The 24,169-nt window shown below is 45.9% G+C and overlaps 1 protein-coding gene across 3 annotated transcripts in view; it reads right to left on the bottom strand.

Moving 5' to 3' along the window:
• The window catches only part of DCUN1D1 (defective in cullin neddylation 1 domain containing 1), a 73,854-nt gene that overhangs the window by 5,753 nt on the left and 43,932 nt on the right, over positions 1–24,169 (bottom strand). For all 3 annotated transcript variants that reach the window (XM_029615795.1, XM_029615793.1, XM_029615794.1), the window contains exon 6: positions 22,735–22,831. In XM_029615795.1, coding sequence (XP_029471655.1) covers positions 22,735–22,831 — 97 coding nt within the window. The remainder of the gene's footprint in view (positions 1–22,734; positions 22,832–24,169) is intronic.

Here is a 24,169-nt window from a genome sequence, read left to right as displayed (position 1 = left end):
TGAAGACAGCAGATTTTATGCATCACTTAGGATTTTAAAGCGCACTGGGGAGTAGCAGGCTGCAGCGGTGCATGTGGGTATCACTGACATAGGGAAGTGCAGGAGGGAGATTTGGAAGGCCAAATTTAGGCTTCTAGGCAGGAAACTGAAATCCGGGTAGCATTCTTAGAAATGCTCCCAGTTCCACATGCAGGACCCTAGAAGCAAGCTGTGCTTCCGAATCTCAATGCATGAATGAGGTGATGATCCATAGAGGAGGGGGCTTTAGATACATTAGGAAATGGAGAACTTTTGGGGGATGGGCTCCACCCTAACCAGAATGGAACCTAGCCATTGGCGCTAAGGGGAGAAAATCTTTAGACTACATTTTGAGCAAAGCTGACAATTGCTCAGGGGTGAATGGTTCAGAGTGGGGTATATTCCAAGGATACCATCAAATCATAAAGCATAATTGCTTACCTGTCACAGGTTTTCTCAGAGGACAGCAAGATGCTAGTCCTCACACAAGAGTGACATCATCACATGGAGCCCCTGTGCGGAAAACTTATGTCAAAGTTTCTAGAACTTTAAGCAAACTGAGCGTGCCCAGCAGGCCCTATACCACGTGTCCACACAGGGTCCTCCAGTCTTGTAACGTAGAATTATAATTAAAATAAAAAATAGAAACCCAAATCCACAGGGTGGTGGGCAGATTTAGTGAGGACTAAAATCCTGTCTTCTGAGAACACCTGTTACAGGTAAGCAACTGATTTCTCCAAGGACAAGCAGAATGGTAGTCCTCACAATTGGGTGAATTCCTAGCTACAGGTTGTTCCCCAACACAAAAGGGGGCCAACAAGCACCATGTGCCAACGGGCACAATACCACTGGTGCTGAGGGGAAGATAGCCTGAACCCAAACAATGGACCCTAGGCAAGAGAGTTGCGTTCTACATCTCAAACAGGTTCCGAAGGACAGACTTGCAGAACTTATGCCGCGTCAGCCAACCCTAGCCAGACAGTAATGGGATGTGAGTGTGTGGAGAGAACTCCACGCCGCAGCCTTGCAAAGCTCCTCCATGGGAACTTCTTGTAAGTGGGCCACTGATGCTGCCATGGCTGACAGAATGAGCCTTGAAATGACCCTCAAGATGCTGTCCCTGGGCATAACAGAAGGAGATAGAAACATAGAAATGACGGCAGAAGAAGACCAATAGGCCCATCCAGTCTGCCTAGCAAGCTTTCACACTTATTTTCTCATAAGTATCTGTTACTTCGGCCACTGAGTTCAGGGCCCTTATTGGTAACTTTTTGATTCTAATTTCCTTTCACCCCTACCATTGATGCAGAGAGCAGTGTTGGAGCTGTATCAAAGTGAAGTATTAAGGCTTAATGTTTGAGTGTAGTAACCGTCGTATCGAGCAAGTTACCCGGATGTTTTTATACTCATACTGCTCAGATCAATGCCTTGTTAGATGTTGGCTGGATGTAAATCCTATTTCTTCATTCCCCCCTGCCGTTGAAGCAATGAGCTGCGCTGGATATGCATTCAAAGTGAAGTATCAGGCTTAATTGGTTTGAGGTAGTAACCGCCACAACAAGCAAGCTACTCCCACGCTTATTTGTTTACCCAGACTGTGCTACCTTGTTGGTTATTGCCTGAATGCAAATCCTCTTTTCCACATTTCCTCTTGCCGTTGAAGCATAGAGCAGTGTTGGGGTCTCATTAACCGTGTGAATGTTTATTGAATAAGGGTATTAATTACCAGTAGTAGCCTTCATTGCCACAAGCCACCCCCAAACCTCTTCTCTTTATTCCCATCCTCCAGGCTTATGGATCCACAGTGTTTATTCCTACAAGCCACCCCCATACCTCTTCTCTTCATTCCCATCCTCCAGGCTTTATGGAGCCACAATTTTTATCCCATGCACCTTTGAAATCCTTCACAGTTTTGGTCTTCACCACTTCCTCCAGAAGGGCGTTCCAGGTATCCACCATCCTCTCCGTGAAGAAATATTTCCTGACACTGGTTCTGAGTCTTCCTCCCTGGAGTTTTAAATCGTGACCTCTGGTTCTGCTGATTTTTTTCCAATGGAAAGGGTTTGTCGTTGACTTTGGATCATTAAAACCTTTCAAGTATCTGAACATCTGTATCATATCACCCCTGTGCCTCCTTTCCTCCAGGGTATACATATTTAGAGATTCTTCAGTCTCTCCTCATGAGTCATTCAATGAAAACCATCCACCTTTTTGGTTGCCCTTCTCTGGACCGCCTTCATCCTGTCTCTGTCCCTTCGGAGATACAGTCTCCAGAACTGAGCATAGTACTCCAGGTGAGGCCTCGCCAAGGACCTGTACAAGGGGATAATTACTTCTCTTTTCTTACTCGATATTCCTCTCTTTATGCAGCCCAGCATTCTTCTGGCTTTAGCTATCGCCTTGTCACACTGTTTCGCCGACTTCAGTCGTTAGGCACTATCAACCCAAGGTCTCTCTCCTGCTCTGTGCACATCAGCCCTTCAACCCCCATGGAATACAATTCTTTCAGATTTCCACAGCCCATATGCATGACACTGCACTTCTTGGCATTGAATCTCAGCTGCCACAACTTCGACCAGTCTTCGAGCTTCCTTAAATCCAGTCTCATTCTCTCCACTCCTTCCGGCGTGTCCACTCTGTTGCAGATCAGTATCATCCGCAAATAAACAAACCTTACCTTTTATCCCTTCCACGATGTCGCTCACAAAGATATTGAACAGGACCAGTCCCAACACCGACCCTTGCGGCACTCCGCTCATCACCGCTCTCTCTTTAGAGTAAGTTCCATTTACCATAACACATTGTCTTCTGTCCTTCAACCAATTTGCTATCCAGGCCACCACCTTGGCACTCACACCCAAGCTTCTCCAAGTAGATGACATCGAGCGCTCTTCCTCAATCCAATTCCTTAATCACCCAATCAAAAAAGTCGATCAGATTTGTCTGCCAGGACCTTCCCTTGGTGAAACCATGCTGCCTCTGGTCCATCAATTCTGCTGATTCTTTCCTTCAGCAGCGACTCCAATACTTTTCCCACCACCAAGGTGAGGCTAACCGGCCTGTAGTTTCCAGCCTCCTCTCTGCTCCCGCTCTTGAGAAGCAAGACCACCGTCGCTCTTCTCCAATCACTCGGCACCACTCCCGTTTCCAGGGATCTATTGAACAGGCCACACAGCGGAGCCGCCAGCACATCTCTGAGCTCCCTACAGTATCCTGGGATGAACCTCATCAGGTCCCATTGGCTTTGTCCACCTTCAGTTTTCCTAGTTCTTCCCATACATTCTCTTCCGTAAACGGAGTTTCATCCATTCTGCTCCCTTCCAGTTTCTTGTTAACTAGCATCGGTCCTTCTCCAGGGTCTTCCTTAGTGAATACCGAACTGAAGTATTCATTTAGTATTTCTGCCATTTCTTCACCTGTCTCCACCCATTGATCCTTTTCACCTTTCAATTTCAGTATACCACTTTGGACTTTCTCCTTTCACTGATGTATCTGAAAAATGTTTTGTCACCTCGCTTTACCTCTTTGGCAATCTTTCTTCCGCTTGACTTTTCCCTTTCTTGAATGCTTTCTTCGTCTCAGTTCCACCAGATATTCTTCTCCTTGTGCTCATCCCTTTGGGATTCTTTATATTTCTTGAACGCTGTTCTTTTAGCTTTTATTTTGTCAGCCACCTCCTTTGAGAACCAGATAGGTTTCATTTTTCTCTTGCTTTTCTTTACTTTTCTAACATCTAGATTAGCTGCCTTGGTAATTGCTCCTTTTAGTTTGGTCCACTGTTGTTCCACATCTCTCTCCTTCTCCCAGCCTTCTAGTTCTTCCTCCAGGTACTTCCCCATTTCATCAAAGTCTGTGTTTTTGAACTGCAAAACTCGGGTCTTTGTGCTACTTCTCCGTATCCTATTTGTGATATGAAACCATACCATATGGTGCTGAGGTGGGCACCCACCTGGACATTAGAGACATTATCTCCATTAGTGAGCACTAAATAGTGTATAGCTCCCTCCCTCGAGGGTTTTATTACCATTTGTTTGAACAGAGCCCCTTGCAGGGCATCCACTATCTCTCTACTACTGTTAGATTCTGCAGAAGGGATTCTCCAGTCTACATCCGGCAGATTAAAATCTCCAACAATCACCACTTCTCCCTTCTTTCCCATCTTTTGGAGGTCTTCAACCAGATCTCTGTCAAGCTCTTCCATTTGATTTGGAGGCCTGTAAACCACTCCAATAAAAACGGATGTTCCATCATCTTTTTTTTAGGTCGGCCCATAGTGCTTCTTTGCCCCAACTTCCTTGCAGCTCAGATGCTTGGATATTGTTTCTGACATAAAGAGCCACTCCTCCCCCTTTCCTGTCCTCTCTGCCCTTCCTTAACCTTTTAGATCCTGCTCATTGGAATTATTTCCTGATGCCCCTTTTTACATATGTTAGTTAACTAGTCCCAAATATGATATAAATATGGTATAAAAAAATTTGCAAGTAATTAAAAGTCTATGAAAAAATGTTCCACTTGTGGAACGTTGGTACCTAAAAGGTTAAGTTATAGCCCGGTATTGCCATATCCCAATCATGAGATTCCGTGAACCACGTCTCCGTGACAGCAACAATGTCTAAGTCCGCCTCCATCATTAGGGATTGCAGATCTGGGATTTTATTTCCCAAACTACGAGCATTTGTGCTCATAGCTTTCCAGCTTTTCTCGTTCAGGTTACTGCTTTTATTGGATTCCTTTTGTGACTTATTTAGTTGAGTTTTGTTATCCACGCCACCCTTTTACATTGCATTTGTATTTGGGGGTGACATTCTAATTTCTTTCTGCCACCCCCAGCTTCTAGTTTAAATGCCTTATGACACAGGATTTGAATTTATCTCTTAGGATCCTTTTTCCTGCCAGAGAGAGATGTAAGCCCATCTTTGACATATAGCTTTTGTTGTTCCATACACAGCCCCAGCCCCCAATAAATCCAAAACTTAGTTCCTTACACCAGGATTTGAGCCACACATTGAAGTTATCAATATGGCTTAGCCTCTCCTTCCCTGAACAGGTAACACTTCTGAAAAGGTGATGGTTGTCGCCATGTGACTAATCTGCTTCGCTAGAGACTGGAAACCTCTCTGTACCGCTTGGATGCTGTTACTAGGAAGGTCATTGGTTCCCAGATGGATAATATCAGCTTTAGAATCTTTGCTTTCTCCTTGGATCGTTTTGACTATCTGAAAAGCATTTCTGCCGGCTGATGATCCTGGGAGGCATTTAACTATAGTGTTAAATGCAATCTGATAGTGTCTTTTTGGCAATGGCAAAGCCCAACCTATTGTTATCAAAAGAAATAAAAAGTTGGGTGGTCCGTCTATGAGCTTCTGTCCGCTCCAGATAAAAGACTAAGGCTCTCTTGCAGTCCAAACTGTGCAGTGCTCATTTGCCTTGGTGCGAACGGGGCCTGGGAAAGAATATTGGAAGAAAGATTGACTGGTTAAGATGGAAGTCCATCACCACCTTAGGAAAGAACTTAGGGTGCATATATGCAAGACCATCCTGTCATGATAAAACTTAGCATAAGGTGGCTAAGTCACTAAGGCCTGGAGCTTGCTGACCCTATGGCCTTAAGTGACCTCCACCAGGTTAGGTACTTCAGGTTACAAGTGCACAGCAGCTCAAAAGGAGCTTTCATCAGTTGAGCTAATACCATGTTGAGGTCCTAAGACACAGTGGAAGGACTTGGGGGAGGCTTCAATTGAAGCAGGCCCCACATAAAACGTACAACTATAGGCTGTACAGAGATGCGCGTGCCATCTACACTTTGATGGTATGCACCAACTGCACTAAGATGAACTCTAACAGAGTTGGTTTTTAAACCAGTTTCCAACAGAGCCATAGCAGCCATAGGCACCGCTACCAAAAGGCGCCAATGGGAGCAGCGCAGCCAGTCACTGGCGGGTCCTCTGCAAAAGAAAAGCAGGGCTGCCCCGTCGAAATTGACGGCATGGTAAGCGCAGCCTTAGTAAGTGGAAAAGCAGCGCAGCCCCGCTAGCAACTCTGCTGAATCTGGCGGGGCTGCACTGCTTTCCCATTTACTAAGGCCACACTTACTACGCTGATAATTTTGGTGGGGCCACACTGCTTTGGAGAAGGAGGAGTGCCCCTACGGGAAGCAGTCCAATGCCCCGTGGCTGGAAGTCTTTTGCTTGGCCATGGGGGCTGAAGAAGGAGATTGCTGCTGCCTGCTATGTCAAGGAGGAAGCGAGTGAGAGAGAGCATGTGTGCTTGTGTGTGGGAGAGTGAGAGAGAGCATGTGTGCTTGTGTGTGGGAGAGTGAGAGAGAGCATGTGTGCTTGTGTGTGGGAGAGTGAGAGGAGTGTGTGTGGGGGAGTGACAGAGAGCAGGTGGGTATATGAGATGGAGCATATATGTGCACAACTACCCTAGTTACTCTCTGCCTGCTAATTCATGACAATTTCAGGGCATCTGAAAATCAAAATTTCCAAGATATGGATAACGGGAAATGTTTTAAAATCCTTATTTTAATTGCTGGGTGTTATTTGATGTGTCTGTTTTTAAATATTTTATTGATGTTTGGAAAATTTTTATAGGCATTTATAATTATTGAATGTTAGTCTATTCACTAATTGTTGAATTATTCTTTTTAATGGTATGGTTTTACTAATTTTGTTTTGTTTTTTTTTTGAAATTTAAATTTTATTCATTTGAAATGACAAAATCGCAATAAACCATGTTATGAACAAGATTATGAATATGCATCATGACACATCTGTTCTGGACAAGTTGTATAAACAGAAGCGAAAGAACTCTACAAGTGTCAACCGAACAAGAAGTCAACATGTCATTTGCAAAAGAAGACATTATTATGATTATTCCCAGTCCCCCAATCCCCATCCCGTTCCCAACCCCCCCTCCCTTACCCTACCCCGTATGACACAATCACCAAGTGCACGATCATTAATAAGAAATAAAAGCAAATAAATATAAACATTAAAGCATATTATATCTATCATACATCACTTCATACTGTTGAAATATAATGTATAAAGGGTTGCCAAGTTTTGTGAAACACCGCCAGCCTTTTATGTTTATGAGCCGTCAAGGAGGCCAATCGATAATAAGCATGCATCCTGTCTATGACCTGGCCGATACTAGGTACAGAGGTCTTCTTCCAGTACGCTCCAATTAAACTGCGCGCTGCAATAAAGATTTGGGCACAGAGCTTAGACTGAATAGAAGGAATATCCTCTGGGTATATATTCAATAACGCCATAGTGGCTGAGCTCCGAATCTCCCTTCCTAGTAGTGTGCTCACCCAATCAAACACTGCAACCCAGAAAGGTTCAATAATAGGACACGTCCACCAAGTGTGAAGGTAAGTACCTGTCTGTCCACACTGGCGCCAACACCGATCAGGCACCTGCGGGTACATTTTATGAAGCTTTTCGGGCGTAAGATGCCACCTGTAAATCATTTTATAGCAATTTTCTTGCATGGCTGCTGATATAGAACAAGTGCGAGCCTGCTGCCACGTATTTCGCCAGCAGCCAGTATCAAAGGTAACTTGTAAGTCTTTTTCCCACATATCTCTATATTTACCCTGTCCACTAGTCAGCGGGAAGAACAATTGATACAATTTGGATATGGAACCGGTAATGTAATCGCTGGTTAAGCAATACGATTCAAATAGCGACCTCCCAGGTCTAAGATGTGCGCCCGATTGTTGTACACGAATAAAGTGTGTAGCCTGGGCATATGCCAAGAAATCGCAGTCAGCTAAATGATATTTATGAATAAGCTGATCCTTAGTGAGAAGCCGACCCTGCGAAAGGATGTGACCAATGGTCGTGATCCCCTTGTCTTTCCATCGGAGAAATTGAGTGTTCTGTCGCCCACTGGGGAAGTGTACATTATGATATAGTGACGTGTGGTAGAAATACCTGTGAGATCCAACTAACGTCCTCTTCACTTGGGCCCATATACGTAAAGTAGTGACCAGCGCCCAGGGTATACAATGCACAGGGTGCCAGGAGCATCGAGGCTGCCACGGCATGGCGCCGATCGCCATTGGACCCACCATAAGTTGCTCCATATGAGCCCATTGTTTAGGGGACCTAGTCCTAGTAATGTCCAACAAGGCCCGTAATTGCGAAGCAGCATAATACCATGTCAGATTCGGGACCCCAAGGCCACCCTGTGCTTTAGATAAATAAAGAATATCTCGTGAAATGCGAGGGGGTCTCCGTCGCCAAATGAAATCAAAGATTTTCTTCTGCCAATTACGCAGCATGGATTTTGGAAGATAAATCGGTAGGGAAGCAAATAGGTATAAATATTTCGGAAGGACCGTCATTTTAACAATAGCCACCCTACCAAACCAAGAAAAGGAACCGCTATTCCACCGGCTAAGGTCCACAGTAAGCTTATCAACTAAAGGTCTATAATTCAAGCGAAATAAATCCTGCAAATTAGAGGACAGTTGGACTCCCAGGTATTTAATATGCGAATGTGCCCACTTAAAGGGGAATCTCTCCTTGAGACGCTGGACATCAGCGGTAGCCAATTAATATTAAGGAGTTCCGATTTCTCAAGATTTACACTAATTTTGTTTTATGAGGAATGGTTATGTTTCAGTTTTTCAGATTGTTGCAGTGCATACAGAATTTGGCTTGTTGCGGTTTCCAATTCAGTTTTTGACTGTACATTTCTATGTATACTGGTCTCTTTATTCAGTATTTGAGAATCTATCTGTGTTTTGTATGTGTGACTGAAGTAAGTTATTCCATTAGTGTGTAGTTTCTAAGTAGGGATCTATAGGAGCTTGGATTGTTGTTTTCCTAATAGGGGGTTTATTACTATTTTAGGCATGGTATAATATCTGTACTATTAACTTTCATAGGTAGGGTTGTTGCTGTTTGAGAGCTGGCAGTTAGTGCTATTTTTATATAGAAATTATTTTTTCTCGTGGCTCTCTGAGGGTTATGCCCATGCTCAAGACACATTATAGTAGGCCTAATTACCATACACATTCCAAGCATCTTTTGCTTTTTTACAGGGTTTTCTGGTTGGCACTTCAGCAGTGCATGTAAATATAATATACATATTGTGATTTTTTTTTTACCTCAGAATGTGCTTTGAATGTTCTTTTTCATGTAAAAATCTGTATTATAAATGCATAATTTTTAATTGTGTATGAGGAGGGTGTGATGGGGTGGGGGGTACAAGGCTATAAAGCTTTCCTAGGGCCTCTAATACCCTTGCACTGGCCATGGAAATTGCTGTACAAACATTTAACAGAATCTCCCAACACGTGGTATCATGTCTTGTGTAAAGGGGGAGAGCACAGATTTTCACTTGTCCATAGGCACCAAGTTGCCTAGCTATAGCTCTGGCTTCCAATAGGTGTAGAAGGTAGTCAAGTAGTTTTCTGTGTGGGACAGGAGAATGGCTCTAGAACCTTCTGCTCACACCACATGGAAAACCTCCTCCACTTCAGTCCATAGGACTTTCTAGTGGAAGACTTTCTAGAAGCCACCAGGACCCAAGACACATCATCTGAAAGATCAAGCAGCTTCAGAATTAACCTCTCAACATCCAGGCTGTGAGTAACAGGGCCTAAAGGTTGGGATGCCAGAGCCTGATTGATCTTGCGTGATAAAATCTGGGGAAGTCCCCAGACTGACCGGTCTCTGGATGGACAACTTTGGTAGGAGCTGAAACCAGACCTGCCTTGACCAGTGAGGGGCTAAGAGAATCATAGTCCTCTGTCCTTGCAAAGCTTCAAGACAGTCTTCTCCACTAAGGAAATCAGAGGATATGCATACAGAAGGCAGTTGCCCCAATGACGGGCTAGGGTGTCCAAGGCTGATTTGCCATCTGACTGCACAGGGAGCAGAACAAAGGCACCTCCCTGTTGTAGGGGGTGTGAACAGATCTACATTCGGGCTCCCCCAGAACTAGAATATTCGATTCACTACCCCTTGGTCCAGGGACCACTCGTGGGGTCTGAAAGCTCAACTCAACCTGTCCGCTACCATGTTCTCCATTCCAGCCAGGTACCTGGCCCTGAGCACCATCCCATTGGGACACAGCCCATGAACAGATCTGGACTGTGTCCTGAAATGGGAGGTACAATCGCATGCCTTCTTTCTTGTTGACATACCACATGGCTACCTGGTTGTTGGTTTCGATCAAGCCAACTTTGTTGGACAGCTGATCTCTGAAATCCCATAGCACATACCTGATCATCCGAACCTCCAGGAAATTGATTTGACAAGAGGATTCCTGAGTGGACCAGACCCTGGGTGCTGAGCCCACCTACAAGAGCTCCACACCCCAGGGTGGATGCATCCGTGGTTAGTCAATTTGAGCTGGAAGACTTTAAAAAGAGATCCCCCATTCCAGATTTGAAAGTACCTGCCACTATGACAATGAGTCCCGGAGAGACAGGGTGACTCGGATGCAATCCTGGAGGCTCTGAGTGGCCTAGTTCCACTGCGACCTCAGGGTCCATTGGGCTTTGTGCATGTGTAAACTTGCCAAGGGAGTGACATGGACGCTTGTGGCCATATGGCCCAACAGCATTCCCAGTTTGTGGATGTGCACCATCACCATGGCCAGGCATTTTGTGAAGATCCATGGGGCTGATGTGAGCCCAAACGGCAACACCAGTATTGGAAGTGCTGTTTTCTCACTATGAATCTGAGATACTTCCTGTGACCGGGGAAGATCTTGATATGAGTGTATGTGTCCTTTAGGTCGAGTGAGCATAGCCAGTCCCCTTTCTGTAAAAAGGGGGATCAAGGTGCCCAGGGAAACCATCTTGAACTATTATTTTTGTTCAAGGCCCTTAGGTCTAGAATGGGATGGAGGAATTCTGTTCTCTTTGGAATTAGGAAGAACCTGAAGTAGAATCCCCGCCCTCTTTGCCCCAGTGGTACAGTCTTGTCCACTCTGGCCGTTAAGAGGGAGGAGAGCTCTGCTAGTAGTACTTCCTGAAGTACTACAAACCCCCAAAATGGGCACGGAGGGCAATTTAGCGGGACACCCAATAGATTCAATGGTATCCTTGGCAGACTATGGACAGAACCCACTGGTCTGAGGTTATATTGGGCCACTGGTTCGCAAAGTACCACAGCCTACCACTAACCGGAGGGACCATCGTCCCAGGTGCTGGAAACTGGCCTTTGCTCCCTATGACCCAATCAAAACCCCATCCCTGGAGTTGACTGAGGAGCCATCTGGTCTTAGGGGCTCTCTGCTGCCTAGGATGGCAATGGGAGCCCTGATTGTGTTGACAGGAGTGAGGAGTTGGAGGATAGTACTTCCTTTGTTGAAAGAAAGACTTCCTGGGCTCCAGTCTCAGTGACGACTTAGAAGGGGACAGGTCTGGAGTACTGGCGGAGAATTGTTGGAGGGTTTCATGGTGGTTCTGAAGCTGAGCCACAGCATCCCTCACCCTATCTCTGAAGAGATTCAGTGGAGTTGCTTACCTGTAACAGGTGTTATCCCAGGACAGCAGGATGTTAGTCCTCACCTATGGGTGACATCATCAGATGGAGCCCTGTCTCGGAAAACATTTGTCAAAGCCCAGCATGCCACTAACCCTGTAGCCACCAGGGGTCCCCCTTCAGTCTCGTTTGTAGCAAAAGTACGAGCGAAAAATAAAATAAGAAAATGTAATGAACCCAACTGCGTGGGGTGGTGGGCGGATTTCGTGAGGACTAACATCCTGCTGTCCTGGGAGAACACCTGTTACAGGTAAGCAACTCCGCTTTCTCCCAGGACAAGCAGGATGGTAGTCCTCACATATGGGTGAATAACAAGCTACAGGCTGGCTCATAAGAATCCGGCCAAGCAGCACTCAAATGTGCAACAGGCACAACAAACTGGGGCGCTGTTGGCAACAATGAGGCAGCCTGGAATTCACAGCGGGTCGTGGTAGGACGAGTTGGGTTGTCGCACTGAGAATAAATCGTTACGGATAAATAGGCCAAAGACAGAGTACTATTGTTCGGCCTTGTGCATGTAATAAATAAATAAATAACTAAAAAAATATATGTGATCTGCAAACCGGAGTGAAGGCCATCGCTAAACTTCTGTATATAAAAACATACAAATAAATAAATGAGGGTTGCGAATGGTGGAGAAAAACTCTACGTCACAGTGTTGGCAATCGGTAATGAACAGAAGAGCGTTACTGACTTTGCAATGGTCCTGATGAAGTGCCTCCACTCGTCCCCGACATGGAAGGTCCACTTGCTGATGGCAGAATGCAATGCATTGTGCGGAGTAAATGAAGTTAGGTTGCATATCCACTGCAACTCTAGGCTTGCTTTTGTTAAAGGGACAAAGAGTTGGGTGGATTTCTGGTGGACTGCGGAGTGTGCACATAAAATGTAAGTGCATGCCTACAGTCCAAGATATGTAAAAGTCGAGCACTCGAGTGAGTGCAAGACTTGGAAGAGTATGAACAGATTTACATGGAAATCAGTTGCCTTCTGCGGAAGAAACGTGGTGAGTGTGGAGAAATACCAGGTCATGGAGTAATGCTGGGTAGGGTGAGTAGGCGCTCAGGGCTGTAACACCGATTCTGCGAATAAATGGAATGGTTACAAGGAACAAATAAAGTTCCTTGTAAGGTAATTTAGTTTGCAGGAGCATAGTGGAAGCATGATACTGCAGTGCTATGCCATGATTGGTGGCCATAGAAGAAGCTGAAGCTGAGGTACGCTTGTTATAAGCAACTCACCAAGGGTTGGACGGTGCCTGAAAAGTATAATAGGTGCGATGTGGACACGAACAGATGAAGCTCTTCGGTGTGCAGCACATGGTAAACTCTTACGGTTTGAGCGGTAAGAATTTCATATGGAAGGCTTGTAAGAAGCTACAAAGATTTGAGAGACAGCACTAGAGGAATGGAAATTAAAATTGCCGCCGGCTAAAAGAAGCCATGAATATCATGGGGCTTTCGTTCTGGTGTAGCTTCATGAGAGTCTTGCTATCAGCGGCATTTGAAGATAAGCATATAGCAGACCTATGTTTCAGGGACGGGCGAAGGCAACCATGGAAGGTTCTCTTCAGTCTCTGTGTTGGGAGCAGAAGCGTCCATTCTGCAATTTAGGCTGGATGTAAGAACTGATGGTCAGTTGACAGCATTGGTGAAGAATTCTGCTTGCAACAGAGGGATCCAAGAATCACCTGTGGGGCTGGAAGTGTTGGCCGAGTCGGTTTCCCAGTGCATTCACTGTATGTGTCAGAAAGTGGTGCTCAGTACAATGGAGAGCCATATTATCATGTTGGAGAGGCATTCCATGAATGCATCGAGGACGTCCAGACTCTTCCGAAACTCCAGGAAACGGAAATGACAGATCATTTCGGGTCATATAGAAGGTCCTTGAGGTTGAAGGCCTGCGACCAAGGCACTTCAATGTAGGATGGAGATGTCTGCAGTTTAGGTCACTCAAGGGACTGATTGCTGTAAGGGTAGACCTGTCTGTAAATTGGTCTTGTGTGTCCACACATCAAAGTCAATGGAGTGGACTGGTTAAGTGGATAAGGGACATAGCGTCTGAGTGGTGTAATGTCAGTGAGATTGAAATCCCTTATGTCAGGTTTCTGGCTAATTGTGCCAGTGGGGTAACATGAACCATTGATAAGTGTTGTCCTTCGACTGCGGATAGCTGGCAAGGTTGAACAGTGTGGATGCAGAATTATTACGGATACCCCTTTGGCTACTTGTGAAGTCTAGATCAGCTCTCTAAGAGGAGAGATGAGAAGACAGTGACGAATGGGATCTCTGGTAGGCGATTAGAAATCCTAGAGAGTGTAAGAGTCATATAATAAGTTGAACGTAGTTCAGGGTTCCATATCTGTACTGGCTGTTACAGGCCAATTGCCCAGATATAGCCGTAAACGACTTTATGGAGTAGTGGTGTAGCCACTACTGCCAAACTCTTCAGGAACATTTGTGCGCATATGAAATGGACTCATGTTTACGAAAGTCCAAAGAGCAGATCCATTCCCATTGATATAGCAGAGGAAGCTCAGTGCCCAAGGATATCAACATATACCTTTCTTTAGAAGGAGACGTGTATAGGGCACAGAAGTGTAGAAGACGGCAGCTGATCGTCGTCTTTTTCTGTTTTGGGATTTTTTTTCCGAATTTTGTAAATTCATGGAGCAAAGCCTACTCCCCTGCTGGTTCAGGAAACCGGTTTAGTTTTTTTGAGACATAGGGGGTATGGTACTCCCAGCTTCACACTGAAAAGGAGGAAAGTCCGGGCTATAGGTGAAAATGTTTTTACGGTTTCCTACTGAAATCAAGTGAGAAATGGAGCTGCTTTCTGGAACAATTTAAAATGTAGCCGGAGGAGCAGCCTGTGGAGCTGGCTGCGCTCTAGGTGTCCTTACCTGTTGTGAAATTCCTCTCTGAGGAGTCCTTGCTCTTCGAGTACGGGACGCAGGGGATAGTACCTGCGTGGTCTGTAAAATTGTTTCCCTGACGTCCCTTCGTGTGCCCCTGCGGGCTTCCAAGGATACATCTGGGGAAACAGTGGACAATTGACACAGGGTCTCATGATGGTCTTTTAATTGAGCCACAGCGTCCTGGATCTTGTCCCCGAACAGGTTGTCTCCTGTACAGGGAAGATCTGCGAGTTTATCCTGTACTTCTGGGCATAGGTCTGAAGCTTTAAGCCAGGCCCAGCGCCTTGCACTGATGCCCGCTTCTGAGAGACTCTAGATGCTGTTTCAAATGAGTCATAAGCAGCTCTGACTTTGTGCTTGCCTGCTTCTAGTCCTTTTTGTAGGATGGAAGTTAGGGACTCTTGTTGTTGTGGTAAAGTTTTGGCACTTTCTTGCACCTTTTTCCACAGATTTCGGTTGTATTGGGTCATATATAATTGATATGCCGCTATTCGTGCTATCAATATTGACCCCTGAAACACTCTGCATCCCAATGCATCTAATGCTTTCTGTGTCCCAATGCATCTAATGCTTCTGGGAATGTGGATGCAGTCTTTTAGCTTTTTTCTAGGCTGACTCTACAGTGGTGGGGCAGCTGACGTTTTTGAAAGCCTGGGACTTGTTGCACCAGGTGCGAAGCATCTGTCTTTCTGTTGACTGGTAACACAGTACCTGGGTAGTCTCCAAAGGCAGTGTAGAAGATCAAGAAGTACCTCGTGTACTGTTATCGCCAGTATCTCCTTTGGAGGATCCACAAATTGTAGAACCTCCAACATTTGGTGACGAGCATCTGCCTCCGTAACTAATGGAAAAGGAATAGTTTCAGACATCTACTTGACAAAGTTGGCAAAGGAGAGGTCTTCTGGAGGAAAACATTGCCTTTCTTCCAAGGGTGAGGGTTCTGAGAGCAATTCCTCGGAAGTGTGTGAAGAATCAGAGGATTCATCTTCCCAAGGATTATAGGGGGTTTCCCCTTCTCCTTGTGGACCTCCTGAGGGAGAAAGTATGTCGAATCCAAGAGGGCAGGAAGGCCTCGATGGATGGCGAAAAAGCTTCGATGGAGACTGTGCTGGCATCGATGGCATTGAAGAGAATGAGGTACGCTTAGGCCTCGATGTCCCCGATGGTCCTGGTGTGGGTTCTGGCATCGGTGGTTCCCATGGAGGGATTTGGCCGGGAACAGTCTTATCTTCCTCCGAGGAATCCGGTATGGGAATTGGGACCTGCGGAGGCATCTGTGGATGACTCGATGCCAACGTGTCAGTTGGCATCGAATGAGTCGATACGGCACCGATGAGCGTATCTAGGTGCTCGAAAAGCAGTGCAAATATCGAGGGCGCCAAATCCGGTGTCAGTATGGGGGCCGGCACCGGTGACGAATGGAAGCCCCGAAGGGCTTTTAGCACTGCCTCTTGGACTATTTCGTCCAATTCCCCTTTTGAGGCTGGCATAGATTGCACTGTGTCTGGGGTTGGAGGCAGGCTAGGCGTTACTGTCGCCTCCACAGGGATCTGTGGAAGATCACTACCCAGCACTGATATCGGTGGGGAACGCCTCGGGGACCCAGGTCCAGAGGAGGATGGGGGCTCCTCTCCCCAGGTCGTCTTCGCAGGCAGCTCGATGGCCATCGATGCCGCTGCGGGATCGGTGCCAGCACCGGACGGGGACAAATGTCAGTGTGGGGGCGGTGTTCCCTCGAAGCTTGGTCTGGTCTTTCTCCGGCACTGATGATGATGACGCCAATGTCCTCGAGGGTGTCAGTGACGGACAGTCACCCACTCCGCGATGCTGTTGGCTAGGCGTCTCTGAGGTCGATGGACCCTTCTTTAGTCGGCAGTGCTTGAGTTGGAGATGATGGAGCATTGCACTTTGAACCAAAGAGCTGCGCCATTTTCTCCAATCGAGCATAGTGTCCCTTAGGGGTCATCTGTGCACAGCTCGGGCACCGATGGGCTGTGCGAGGGTCCTACGCACAAAACGCAAATTTCGTGTGGGTCCATTATGGACATGGTCCTTGGACATTCGGGGCATTTTCTAAATCCCGTCGCCATTACAAAAATTGGCGCGCATGCGGTCAATGACTATCGGGCACCAAAAAGAATGCCACCGCGAATCGACCGGAAACAAGGGGAATACACTTACCAAGCCCGGAGGGAACGGATCGCGATGGGGGACCCCGGTGAGGGTAATTTTTCTGAAGATAAACTTCGAAGGTTCCATATGGAAAAGTTGTGAGAAAATTCTCACAGAGCTCCTAACCACGAGGCTGCATGGAAAAAAAAAAAAAGAGAGACTGAAGGGGAACCCCTAGTGGCTACAGGGTTAGTGGCATGCTAAGTGTGCCAGTCAAAGTTCTAGAAACTTTGACAAAAGTGTTTTGTGACAGGGCTCCATCTGATGATGTCACCCATATGTGAGGACTCCCATCCTGCTTGTCCTGGAAGAATCTCCAGTACACGGAATGTCAGCGAGTCGTTCCTGTACCAGCTGGATAACTTTCAAATCTTATCGATTATATTCAAACTTATCCATTAGGTTTGAACATTAACTGGCTAAAGGTAATAACTAGGCAATATATTCAATGGGATGTTTATCCTGCTGAATATTCAGGACAAGTCATCTGGCTAACGTTACCTGGCTAAATTGTTCACTTGCCGGTTTTCTGAATATTGCCCACCAAATGACTGCCCAAAATAACTAAAGGGTGCTATGAAAGAGGTTGTTTAAGGAAAGCAAGTCCTAATCAGGAAAATAGGAAACAGCTTAAGTACAGTAAAGTAGATGTAAATATTAATAAAGCAGGCCAAGAGAGAATTTGAAGAAATACTTGCCAAAGAGGCAAAAACTAACAAAATCTTTTTCAAATACGCTCCGTCTCCAGCAGATGGAAGTGGTACAAAACCTGCGGTCCTGATCCAAGCTATACAAAAAAAAAAAAAAAAAAAGAAAGGAGGATTTCAAGTTTTTGGAGAGAGTGTCCCAGGGGGTAGTGAGGTCCTGATGGGACCATCATTGCTGGTCATAGGCATTTGGACGAGCAGGGGTTGGGAACCCCGAACTTTGCTCCTGAGTCTGCCAGCGGGGTGACAGCTGGTGGTCCAGCTCCCTCCCCCCCCTTCTACTCTACTCTCCTACAGCCTCTACCAGTGTCTTCAGGGAAGTATCCTATTCTCGTCTTTTCCCTTCTCTGGGGCTCTGTGTAAAGTTTTGTAGTTTAAAAAAAAAAAGGCAAAGAAGTTTTTGTTTTTTTCTACAGGGCTGCATAGCAGAGAGTTCAGGAGGAGATTTCATCCCAGGAGCTCACACGAGGGACTTTTCTAATTTCTATCTCCCTCCCCCTCCTCCCGTGGCTGCCGGCAACTGCCCCATTGGTGTTCCCTGCTACCATGCCATGCACAAGTCTGTGCTCACGCTGCAGTGATTGGCTCTCCAGTTGGGCTTTGTCGGGGGTTTGCAACCGGTGCCTCCCTGGGGGCAGGGAGGGTTTACCTGGTGTGTCAAATTGCACGGGGAGGGTTTACCTGGCGTGTCAAATTGCGCGATCAAGTGCAGTCCCTGTTGCGAACTTCAGTGCCTAGAGTCAGGGATTACTTGCAGGTCCTTGGCTCCATGGCATCGACTTTGGAAATGGTTCCGTGGGCCTTTGTGCATATGAGGCCTCTGCAAGTGGCTTTGCTGTCCTGTTGGAACCTGCTGTCGGAGGAGTTCTCTCTCCCATTGCCACTTACAGACGTTGCCAGGTCCAATCTTTCGTGGTGGCTGCTGCAAGAGCACTTGGAGTGCAGAGTGGATCTGGAGATACCCCGGTGGATGGTGGTGACGACTGATGCCAGTCTTTCCGGCTGGGGAGCAGTATGTCAGGATTGAGCGGTGAAGGGCCAGTGGTCTCAGGAGGAGGCATCCTGGTCGATCAATCACCTTGAGACACAGGCCATTCGCTTGGCTCTGGAGAGTTTCCTCCCCCTTCTGCGCAATCAGGCGGTCCGAGTTTTGTCAGATAAAGGGACGACAGTGGCCTATATCAACTGACAGGAGGAACCAGAAGTCGGCCGGTAGCCCTCGAAGCAGATCTATTGATGTCCTGGGCAGAGCGCCATTGCAGGTTCAACCAACATACAGGCGGACTTCCTCAGTCATCCCCAGTTTGTCCCAGGGGAATGGGAACTGTCAGACAATGCTGTGCGCCTGATATCTCGCCGGTGGGGCAAGCCTTATGTGGATTTCATGGTAACCCACGCAAACGCCAAGGCTTCGCGCTTCTTCAGTCGCAGGCGGGATCACAGCGCAGGAATCAATGCTCTGTTAGTTCCTTGGCCACATGACATTCTCCTTTGTGTGTTCCCTCCGTGGCCACTGGTGGACAAAGTAATGAGGATCAAAGTTCACCTGGGCCGAGTCATTCTCATAGTTCCAGAGTGGCTGCGCCGACCCTGATTCGCGGATCTCATGAACCTATGGCTTGGAGGGGCCCCTACGGTTGGTTGAGCCATCCCCCAAATCTCCTCCGCCAGGGTCCCATATTTTTCGATCAGGCAGCTCGTATTTGTCTTGCGGCCTGGCTTTTGAGAGGCAGAGGTTGCGGAAGAAAGGATATCTGGAAGAGGTGATTTCTACTCTACTAAGAGCCTGGAAAGCTTCTACCTCTCTGGCCTATGTTCAAGTTTGGAAGGTCTTTGAATCCTGGTGTCAACCTGGGGGGGGGGGGGGGGAGGAGGTGTATCCTCAAAAAGCCTCGGTTTCCCCTGGTCCTTTCCGTCCTGCAAGATGGGCTTCAGAAAGGATTATTGTTTAATTCCCTAAAAGCTCAGATCTCCGCTCTGGGATGCCTACGTGGCCAGATCCAGGGGCCTTCTCTGGCAGTTCATCCAGATGTAGTGCGTTTTCTCCGTGGAGTGAAGCATCTTCGACTGCCGACTCGTCAGCTATGTCCCTCCTGGAACTTGAACTTGTTTCTCCGGGGTTTGTGCGAAGCACCCTTTGAACCTATCAGGAGGACTACCTTGAAGGATCTCATGTTGAAAGTGGTGTTTCTAATTTTTTAATTAATAACTTTATTGATTTTCCATTATTTAAAACAAAGAAAAACACAAAGTCTAGTTTGATAAGCCTACTAAACCAGTATTCACAAAGTAATATTGAAAAGTTAACATGTTTCTTATAACTGAACCAAATGTAATATGTACTTATGTCAACAACAGAGGTATTTTTAAACAGTTGGGAGCTTCAATATTGGCAACTATCTTATTAAATTAGAAATCTCACAGACTGCTATTCTATTTCTCTCATTACTCACTAGCGAGGGGGGATGAGGTAATTAATCTCTTCTGTTCAACAAAGAACTTTAATTGATCTGGTAGAAAAAATATGTAAACATCTTGTTCTTTCTTAATTATGCACTTACATGGGAATCTTAAAACAAAAGAATAACCCAAAGTAATCACATCCTGACGATATATCAAAAACTGCTTTCTCCTTTGCTGTGTAGCGAAGGACAGATCTGGAAATATTTTTACTGCATTCTCGTGGAAAGAGATGGGGTATTTGGAAAAGTATCTTTTCATGACCTTGTTTAGGTCCAGAAAATTTGTAAATGAAACTAACAATATACCCCGATCTATTATCAAATTAGAAGTTTCTAAGAAATTAGTTAAGTCACCTTGAAAAGGAAGCTCTGAGACGTTCAGGTTTGCATTTTTCTTAGGCAAAAAACAACAATAGCTAATACATGGCAATTCTTGTTCAGAAAAAGACACTTCCTGAAGAAATGTTTTCCAATGACTCCATTGGGACCTCACCGGCTACTCTTGGAAAATTGAGCAATCAGAGGTTTAACCATTTGGTGTTATTTTCAAAAATTTCTATACTTCTAGAGAGTGCTTCTCTGTCCTTGGCTACCACAGCCTGAAATTCCAAATTTTTAACTCCTGACTCCTCCAGGACTTTAATTCTATTCTCAGATTTATTGCAGGGAAAACCCAACAGGACTTAGAGAGGATTCAGGATGAGGAAAGTGGTGTTTCTGGTGGTGATTTGTTCAGCCAGAAGTGTGTCAGATTCAGGTCTTATCCTCCACATCTCAGACTCCGGAGTTTCTCTTCGAGCTTTCCCATCCTTTTTGCTAAAGGTGGTCTCCGCCTTTCATCTGAATCAGTCCGTGGAGCTTCCAGCTTTTACGGATATGGAGCTCAAGGATCCTCAATTCTAGAGAGCTGAAGCATCTGGACATCAGACGGGCTTTGTTGCACTATTTGGAGGCTACCGATGGATTCCATTTATCGGATCACCTTTTTGTCTTATGCATGGCACGAAAAAAGTACAGAAGGCGCCTAAAGCCACTATCGCTCATTGGTTGAAGGAAGCCATTGCATCAGCATATATCTGTCGTGGTTGCTCAGTCCCAGAAGGGCTGAAAGCTCATTCTACTCGAGCACAGGCGACTTCCTGGGCGGAATGCCAGCTGGTCTCCCTGCAAGAAATCTGCAGGGCGGCTACCTAGAAGTCTTTGCACACTTTTGCTCGACACTACCGTTTGAACATCCAGCAAGCGGACGATGGCAATTTTGGGGCCAGTGTCATCTGAGCAGGACTCTCACAGTCCCACCTTGATTAGGACAAGCTTGGGTATATCCCAGCAGTGTGGACTGATCCGAGTATGTACAGGGAAAGGAAAATTGGTTCTTACCTGCTAATTTTCGTTCCTGTAGTACTACGGATCAGTCCAGATGCCCGCCCACTGAGGGGTTAATGGTGGAAGTTAGCAATCTGTTAGGAGTTAGCAATCTGTTAGGAGTCGCGGGAGTATCAATCAGATAGGAGTTAGCAAGCTGTTGTTATTTAGGAGAGTTGTGGGTGGATCCTTGGAACGGTGGCAGATGACCACACCCCCGGGGGAAGATCCCGAGAGGGACCACCGGTCAGGCTCAGAGTTAGGAGACACACACTAGTTCTTTTATTAGACAGTATACTGAACCACCAGAGGTGGCAGTAGTGAGCTGGAATGTCCAGCTGGGCTGTAGTCCCTCAGATACTGGAACAGCGATCCCTGGAGGCTGAGCTGTAGAGAAACTGAAATATAATGAGTAGGCAGGGTATGCAGGGTTCATGGATAGAACCTGATGGTTACACTCACAAAATGTCTCATAGAAGCCCAGGAGCTGGAATGTATAGGCCCTCGAGGAGCGAGTACCTGGTTCCAGGGAAAGTTCTGAGAGAGCGATGGTAACTCACAGATGTAGTAGGCAGCGATGACTTCCAGGCAGAAGTGAATACTGAGCAAGTCTTGGAACGAGGGCCCTCGAGGAGCGATACCGGTTCCAGACTGTCACCTGAAAAACAAAGGAGAGAGTGAGGCCCCCGAGGAGTGGGTACCCCTGGTAAGTCCGAGGAGGAGAGGAGCTTGGAATCCAAAGTGAGTCCGTTCCATTCCTTGCTAACTCGATGTGTTAGCAAATTCTAAGACCTTATATATCCGTTGCGGGTGACATCATCTCAGGGGGACGCCCCTGAGGTCCGCGCCATCGCTGATACTTCAATCGGGGCTGTGCCGCGTGCGCGCCCCTAGGCCTCCAGGAAACATGGCGGGTTGCAGCGTCTAGCCGGTCAGGGGACGCCGGAGGACTACGGCAGAAGGACACCGCGACAACCAATATTCCCGCGGGCGAAGAGGGAGGCGCCAAAGAGGTAAGGAGGGCGGAGAGAGGGCGTCGGGAACCGACGGACACAACAGTTAAGGGGTGTGTAGGGAGAGTCCGCTCGAACTGTTCTATTTACTCTAGCCTTTTCTGAAGAATGGCATAGGCTTTTCATAATAGTTTAAGGAAGCTCCTTGTTCAGTTCTCAAAGTCTGTTTTTTCATCCTCTGCTCGTTTGGGGAATAAAAGTTAGTTTAATTTACAAGTAAGGTTGGTCTATAAGTTTATTCTGCTTGGGTATGAGTAAATACTGAGGAGCAGCAGATGGCACACCAAGTTAAGGGGCAGTGTCTAAGAAACTTTCTCTGTCTCCATCTGCTGGAAGGGAGGCAAAACCCAGCAGTCTGGACTGATCCATGGTACTATAGGAATGAAAATTAGCAGGTAAGAATCAATTTTCCTATGGAATTGCTCCCTTGTGAAGACAGAACAAACAGGTTAGGGCTCTTTGGCTTGGAGAAGACATGATATGAAAAAGGTTTATAAAACCATGAGTGGCATGGAACAAGTAAATAGGAAATAAAATGCAAGCAAATTAATCCATGGGAAAACCCACCTTCCTCGTCATAGTTAGACATATCATCTGCTATCATCGCACTGAAGTCTAAAAGAAGGTTCCATGTGTCCTTGGGTATTGATCGTTTATGATGTTCCTAGGAGATGGGGAAAAGCACACTGTATAACCTGGCAAAGCAAATATGAAATACCAGCTCCAGTTTTGTTCTCAGAATACTCCAATTAGCAATATTCAAAAGTTCTCTCATTCCTTGCACCATTACCCAAAAGCAACTCCCTCATACCTTTCATCGAGGCACAAAATCTTCTTCCCCATCTCATGCTGCTAGATGCATCTCCATGTAATCAGCTATTTACATGTCAAAATCAGTCATTTTAGTCATGCAAAACACTTTAAGAACATACCATATCAGCCTGAATATAAGATGGCCTCAAATATAAGATGACCTTATACTCGGGCCAGTGTAGTAAAACATCTCTCCTGCTTACTCAAATCACTGAATACCTACTCTCCCCGATAAGCCGCTCCCACCCACCCAAAGTCCCGGCACTTCTCCACCCAAACAATCCAAAAGTCTCTGCTCTCCACCCTAGATCTCACTGTCTCTGGAGCTTCTCTTGCACAGCTCCTCTCCCAACTCAGCCCAGCCTGTTCAGGTCCAGCCAACAAAAGCGCAGAACCGGCAGCCTGGCACTTCTTTCCCACTGTGGCCCAGCATTTCTCTAACTTGCTCCTGATAGTGATACCACTCCTTCCTGCATGGTTCAATCAGGGGCAGTGTCTCCAAATGAGTTTGTTTTGCACACATAACACTGAAGCATTCACTACTCATTTACATTATATTTCTTCAAAAATCCATATCATCGCATTTATTGAAATCTGAAGCCAGAAAGAAAACAATTAATACAGGACTATTCATAACATTCATGTATCATTTGAATTTAATCAATCTTTATAATACTATGGGTCATTTATAATCACGAGTCCTGTTTGAAATTACCTCATACTTTTTTGAATGAGAATTGCAGATAAAAGTTCATACAACTGAGATGCACTTTCCTTAATATTTTCCAGTGCTTGTATCAGGAAGCGTTTCGTCTGCAATTCTCAAAAGAACATTTTGAAAAAACAAAACAAAACATGAGGCAATCTCAACAAGACTCATGATTACAAATGACCCATATTATTATAAAGATTGATTCAGTTCAAATGATATAATTAATACAGGACTATTCATAACATCCATGTAAGTTGTTTTCTGACTTCAGACAGCAGTAAATGTGAGGATATGGATTTTTGAAGAAATGTAATGTAAATAAGTAGTGAATGCTTCTGTTATATAGGTTCAACACGATATTGCGTTTCTCTTTTTTCGACTCACTCATTTGGGTAATTTGTTTAGCACATGCCATGACAAGAGTGAACTTTGCTCGTAAGCCAGGGTACGTTGGGTATAATCTCAATCTCTCAAATT

The sequence above is a fragment of the Rhinatrema bivittatum genome, chromosome 9 (genome assembly GCF_901001135.1).
Source record: "Rhinatrema bivittatum chromosome 9, aRhiBiv1.1, whole genome shotgun sequence".
NCBI lineage: Eukaryota > Metazoa > Chordata > Amphibia > Gymnophiona > Rhinatrematidae > Rhinatrema > Rhinatrema bivittatum.
This window is presented reverse-complemented; position numbering and strand designations above follow the sequence as displayed.